At 37.9% G+C, this 7,239-nt stretch overlaps 1 protein-coding gene across 1 annotated transcript; it reads left to right on the top strand.

Moving 5' to 3' along the window:
- Positions 1-752: 752 nt before the first annotated feature.
- tmem101 (transmembrane protein 101) lies at positions 753-7,017 on the top strand. The gene is made up of 4 exons (XM_079398173.1): positions 753-908; positions 1,071-1,251; positions 3,026-3,172; positions 6,295-7,017. Exons 1-4 carry the CDS (start codon positions 778-780, stop codon positions 6,601-6,603), a joined length of 768 nt encoding a protein of 255 aa, XP_079254299.1. The 5' UTR covers positions 753-777; the 3' UTR covers positions 6,604-7,017.
- Positions 7,018-7,239: the final 222 nt, after the last annotated feature.

Below are 7,239 nucleotides of genomic sequence, written 5' to 3'. Positions count from 1 at the left end.
CGATGGACAGAAGCATCATTCCGCGATTCGGTTCTTTTGAACAGTTCGTTTTAATGAACCAGTTCAAATAATTGATTCACAATTCTTACGTCATGACGTATTTACGTCCTTGTTGCAGCTCATGGAATGTTTCAGATAAATTACTTTTCCAAATGTTATATATTATATTGAAACTATATTATGTTGTACTTATTCAGTTATATTGTGGCGTGAAATACAGAAATGTATCAATAAAAATATTCAGTATTCAAGACCTCTCTCGTTTTTACAGGAAAATGTGCTTTTTTGGCTTTACTAAATAATCTAAAGTGGATGAAACACGCTTTTAATTAATTTATTTAGATTTTTTACCAAATTTTACATTCATAAACAAGTTTACTAATAAAAAAAATGGTTTTGTTGACTGAACTATAGGCAGTAGTAAAGTCTCTTTGAATAAGAAGCTTCAAATGTCTAATTATTCAAATTAGAAATTTGATCATTTTATCACCTTATTTATTTTTTATCACTACACACCCCCCCAACCCCTTTTTTTTTTCTCTGATTTATTTTTGTATGCATTAAAATTGTACAATGTTGAACATCTGCATTTGAAGTAAAAAATGAAAACAGAAAGTCGTTTAGAACCTAAGTGTAGTTTTAAACAATACTTATTCATCTTTACATCTCAGGTCGAAGACGAATCGCTCTTCTGATTCATTCAAACGAATCGACTCAAAAGAACGATTCGTTCACGATCCCTAGGAAGGAGATGATTTACTTCCGCCATCCGGAGCCATGGCTGCTGCAACCAGCAAAAAAGCTCTGAGGTTTTTCTCTCAGTTCGGAGCTTTTATTCTGACTCGGTTCAGCTTCTGGAACTGCTTCAGTATGCTGATGCTGTTCGCGGAGCGCGCGGATGTGAAACGGTACGCGCACGTGCTGCATAAACACACGTCACGTGCAACAATGTAACAAAAGAGCGCTTGTGTTTCAACTGTATCATCAAAGTTTACTTTAAAGAACCGAGAAAGAAGTTTGCCAAATGTTGAATGTAGCTGATATGCATTGTTTGTTTTTTGTGTTGTTAGGAAGCCAGACATCCAGGTGCCTTACCTGTACTTTGATTTAGGAGCTGCAGTGTTGTGTGCCAGTTTCATGTCCTTCGGGGTCAAGAGAAGGTGGTTCTCTCTGGCCGCTGCGCTTCACCTGGCCCTCAGCACATATGTGTCCTATATGGGGGGACAGGTCCATTACGGAGACTGGCTGAAGGTAAACGCATCCAGTTTGAGTTCATCTGAACAAAAAGGAATCGTTGTATTGTTAAAGTCTAGTGTCACCAGAAGTAATAACTGATTTGCCATAGTTAGTTTTTTTGTAGGCCATACTGTAAGTTTGCATCACTCTGATTTCCTTGATTAAAAAAAACAAACAAACAGTAGTTTTTGGATCTACAGTCAAACCAAAAATTATTCAGACGCCAGATATAATTTTGGATATTTTTTTTACCAGTGGGTGCAGGACACTATAGTTCATTTATGTAAGTGAGAGAACAAAATAAAGTGAACTGTGACATATTATACTCAAAAATTCTTCATACAGTGGACTATCAGGAAAATCTAGGATCAAAAAATGATTCGGACGCTTTGAGCTGAGTATGTTTTGCTGAAGTGTTTTTCTTTAATTGTTAATGTGAACTTTATACACCACAGACTGAACAAAATGAAGCATTGCTTGGTGATTGGTTGAGCTAAATTGGTTTGATCTAATTGTGTTCTTAATTTTAACAGCTGACAGCTATTCAACCCAATTCATTACATACCTTTCTATCAAAGTTATCTGACATTATCAAGATCAATTTGTTCTGAGACAGTTTAACTCTGAGCTCTTCTCATATTTTATTACCATTTTCTAAACTATAGTAAATAAACTTTGGTTTAATTTTAAATTTTGGTTTGACTGTATGCTGAAAAAATTTCTGTGACCAGCATAAGTTTGTGATTCTAAAATGTTTTGTTCATCATAAGCTTCACAAATGGGCTCAAAGTTGATGAATTTTGAAGCTTAAATGCATGGCCAGAAGTAAAAATCTAAACGTAGGCTATAAGTAAACTACACCAACACTCTTAAAAATAAAGGTGCTTCAGGACGCCATAGAAGAACCTTTTTGTCTAAATGGTTCCATAAAGAACTTTTAACATCTGAAGAACCTTTCTGTTTCACAAAAGCTTCTTTGTGGCGAAAGAAGGTTCTTCAGATTATAAAAAGGTAAGAAAGAGATGGTTCTTTAAAGAACCTTTGACTGAATGGTTCTTTGTGAAACCAAAAATGGTTCTTCTATGGAAGTGAATAACCTTTTAAGCACCTTTATTTTTAAGAGTGAAGGTTGCATAACTTTAATGCCTCCATCAAAAGTCTATATCTAAATGCATTTTCCTGGAAAGTCTGAGCTAGAATAGTTTAAAAGAGCTCAATTATAAACACATTGAGGCTGTGAAAACCACTAGCGAGTAGACAGATGTTTATTGAGCCTGACAACTTCTGTAGATCCATTTAGACACCTTTTCAAAACAAGTTGTACTGCTTTATTTCATGTTGTAGAATAAAACTTGAAAATAACGAGCTTGTGTTCACCATAGACCTTATTTCAGACATTTAACCAAAAACCCATTAACTTCAGGACGATGCAACGACAAGTGGCAGGTTTTGGCCTACAAAAACACTATCAGCAAGACTCACGCCATCGGATTGCTACTAACATGTAAATTAAGCTATGAATTTGAACTAATTACATGCTTCACATTTACTTCTGTTCTCGTTGATCTTCCTATTTACTGTGCCTCTGACTGCTCATGCAAATCCATTTTTCATATTCACCCAAGAGATTAGCCATCTGCAATATAGTGTTATATAACTGGAGTGATATCAGTCTTTGATCATAGCACAGCGGTCAGAGGAAGGTTTGCTGGAACGTCAATCATCCGTTGCTTGTTTAAGGAAATGTGGACGATGTAGATATGAATGCTTTCACTGATAACCGCTGCAGGTGAGGATGCACTCCAGAGCCATGGCCATCATAGGAGGGTTTCTGGTGCTGGCCAGCGGAGCAGGAGAGGTTTACAGACAGAAACCCCGCACACGCTCGCTGCAGTCCACTGGACAGGTCTTCCTGGGGATTTACTTGATCTGTATGGTGAGTTTGTCCAGTTCATTTGCTTCCGTTTCTGCCATGGGACCTGGATCCAACCTTTACGAACACCTGAACTACCAAATTTTGTTTAATCACAACATATAATCATCGTAGTTATTAGTGTTCACCGTCTGTTTGATTACGTGTAATTTGTAACTAACTGCATGATTCTTACTATACATTTCTGCCAGTCACCACGAACCGGTTTGTCATTGGTTGAGCTATATTCTCTTCATTACTGAAAGTCAAGATTCACTTGAACAATTCATGGCAAATTTATAAAAATTCTAATAGAAATGTGTAGAAAATATACTTGACAATTTGACAACTAGATTAACCATTTTGCATTTACCGTAATGACATATGATGAACTAATGACTTGAGGTTTTGAGGGGTAAGACTATAGCACAGAGAACTATACAATACATCTTGAACAACATGACAATAGCAACTGATAATGTAGGAAACAGCAGACAAATGCACATAATCAGTTCAATGAATGTACCAAAGCAATGGCAACTTGTTCAAAATAATGAGAAACTGCTTTTATGATGTGCACAAGTGACTAGATGATGTGGAGGTTGAACAAGTAGTTTTGAGAATTGCATTTCTGATCTGAGAAATGCACCAAAGCCACTGAGAAACACTGTAAGCTGACTTTGGCCCTTTTATCCATCCATGGAAGGTTCTGATTGGTGATTTTTTTTTTTTTGCTCCTAGTGTTTCCACTTGGGTAATTGTGTGCTAATTGACCTCAAACTTTGCAGACTTGAGTGAACGATATTGAATGCTAGTGCTGTCTAAATGACCACATCAGAATGAGAATGAGCTTTATTGGCCAGGTATGTTTACACATACAAGGAATTTGTTGTAGTGACAGAAGCTCCACAGTGCAACAGAAAGACAGCAACAGGACACAGATAATAAAAGAATAACAACAATTAACCAAAAGGCAATGTGCAAAGCAGCAAAAACACAATATATAATATAGACAACTAGTATGTACAGGTCAAGTATGTGCAAATTAGAAATGAGAAAATAAAAATAAAATAAGTGAGTGTGGTGAATGGATAGTGTATTATAGTTGTGTGTTCCACGTTTATTGTCAAGTGTTCATGAGATGTATTGACTGAGGGAAGAAACTGTTCCTGTGTCTGGTCGTTCTGGTGCTCAGAGCTCTGTAGCGTCGACCAGATGGTAACAGTTCAAAGAGGGAGTGTGCTGGATGTGAGGGGTCCAGAGTGATTTTACCAGCACTTTTGCTCACTCTGGATGAGTACAGTTCTTGGAGAGTGGGGAGGGTTGTACCAATGATTCGCTCAGCAGTCCGGACTACCCTCCGTAGTCTTCTGAGGTCAGATTTGGTAGCTGAGCTGAACCAGACAGTTATTGAGGTGCAGAGGATGGATTCAATGATGGCAGAGTAGAACTGTTTCAGTAAGTCCTGTGGCAGGTTGAACTTCCTCAGCTGGTGAAGAAAGTACAACCCCTGCTGGGCCTTCCTGACAATGGAGTCAATGTGAATATCCCACTTCAGGTCCTGAGAGATGGTGGTGCCCAGGAATCTGAATGACTCCACTGCAGTCACAGTGCCGTTCATGATGGTGAGTGGGGGGAGAGCAGGGGGGTTTCTCCTGAAGTCCACTATCATCTCCACTGTTTTGAGCGTGTTAAGCTCCAGGTTGTTGAGACTGCACCAGACAGCCAGCTCCTTAACCTCCTGTCTGTAAGCAGACTCGTCACCGTCCTGAATGAGGCCGATCAGTGTGGTGTCGTCTGCAAACTTCAGGAGCTTGACAGAGGGGTCTTTAGATGTGCAGTCGTTGGTGTAGAGGGAGAAGAGCAGTGGGGAGAGAACACAGCCCTGAGGAGCTCCAGTGCTGATGGTTCGAGTGCTGGATGTGAATTTGCCAAGCTTTACTAACTGCTGTCTGTCTGTCAGGAAGCTGTTGATCCACTGGCAGACGGAGGTGGGGACGGAGAGCTGGGTCAGTTTATTCTGAAGGGTGTCTGTGATGATGGTGTTAAAAGCGGAGCTGAAGTCCAGAAACATGATCCTCACATAAGTCCCTGGTCTGTCCAGATGCTGCAGGATGAAAGCACTGAGAGATGTAGGGATTTGTGTGTAGAGTTTTGCAGTAACAGTTCACAGAATCTGACTCATGTGTTAAAGCAGGGGAATAATGTTTATAGTTCAGCAGAATGGGTGTGCTTTTTGAAAAATGGCATTATGGTTTTGAAATTTTAGTTCAAAAGCCTGATTATAGTGTTTTAGCAATCGAGAAAAACTAAATAATAGTTAAAATCATTGACAACTATTTTTCATGAACAAGGCTCACTAACTTAAGCACTACATACAGAAAATTAAGCATTAGCTACTAGTTAAATTAAAATTGATTAAACTTAAACTAATAAACATATTTAGCAATTTTATCTAAAGCTTGATTTATATATATATGTGTGTAAAAAAGGCCTTTTACTTGCTAAAAACTCTATAAACTATCAATTAGAGACAGAAGGCATGGAGTAGATTGAGTGTGAAACATGTTTAACAGCAAAGGTCTGATCATTTTGAGGCCTTAGAAGTTCACATATCAAATATGATACTGTAGTCTTTATAGGGTTAATAAGAATCCATCAAAGAACAAAAATAATAACCTCAATTCTTGAAATTCATTTGCCATGTATCCAATACATAGCACTTTTTTTTTTGCACTTCATAATAATAAAAGATTGCTAGTATCTCGGCATGTAATCCTTTTATTTGGATACATAGCAAACCAATTTCAAGAATTGTTTTTTTTCCCGTTTGATGGATTCTGTTATTGACTTGAAATCATGTAATTTTATTTTTTTGCATTGTCAGTTTATTACAATACAGCAATAATGACAGTTTAGCACTCATTACATTATATATACACACACTGTATCGACTCTGTATCAGTAGTAGCATTGCTGTTACATTGAGTCTTGAATGTTTGCGGAAATAAATACTGGAAAAGATCGATTCATGGCTTTTGAGAATCGATATTGAAATCGATGTCATTTAAAGAAACAATTAATTGAAACATCTATTTTTTTTTGCCCTGCCCTAGTTAACAGCACTGCTGTTATTTCTCCTCCAGGTTTACTCGCTCCAGCACAGTAAGGAGGACCGTTTGGCGTATCTGGACCATATTCCCGGCGGTGAGATCACGGTCCAGCTGCTGGTGGTTGTGTTTGGGGTGTTAGCGCTCTCCTATCTCTCGGGCTGCTATGTGCGAGTGGCTTCACAGATCCTGGCCGTTCTCTTACCTTTGATTGTGCTGTTCATCGACGGAAACATGGGTTACTGGCACCGCAGCTGCCGCGTGGAGTTCTGGAACCAGATGAAGCTCATCGGGCAGAACGTGGGCATCTTCGGAGCAGTGCTGATTCTAGCCACAGACAGCTGAAGACAGAGGAATATAATATACAGCAGGAGAGACCCAGCATGTGTCTCAGGGGATAAAAAGAATAACACACTCAAACCCACAGCGGTGGACTACAATTCCCAGCTTGCTCTGGAATCACCATTGCAAGCACAAAGATTGTTTACATTTATTTTGTTTCCATTTTTTCAATGCATTATTTAAAATTAAGAATGACTACGAGTCTTAAAAGTTAAAGTTGAATGATGAATTTGAGGGGAGTTTGGAAAGACGTTATTGTTTTGATGTTCGTAAGCTGTATAGTAATGTGGGATTTTTATCCCTATGTTACCAACATTTAAAATGCCATTGCATTGTTTGCAGCTTCTATTTAGTTTGCATTCCTTATACGACTTCTATAAAAGCATCACAAATGTCAATTAAAACATTTTTGTATGGAACCTACAAAATCTTTTATTGCGTGGTATTTACAGATAGATAGATACAGGTACATCTAAAAAAATTAGAAAATCATGAAAAACTGCATTTTTCTTGTAACTTATTTCAAAAAGTGAAGCTTTCATATATATATATTCTAGATTCATTACATGTAAAGTAAGACATTTCAAAAGTTTTTTTAATTTTAATTTTGATGATTAGAGCTTACAGCTCATGAAAGTC

Source organism: Barbus barbus (assembly GCF_936440315.1).
Source record: "Barbus barbus genome assembly, chromosome: 38".
In the NCBI taxonomy this organism is placed as follows: Eukaryota; Metazoa; Chordata; class Actinopteri; order Cypriniformes; family Cyprinidae; genus Barbus; species Barbus barbus.
Note: the sequence above shows the minus strand (reverse complement) of the source record. Positions and strands in the feature narration are given on the sequence as shown.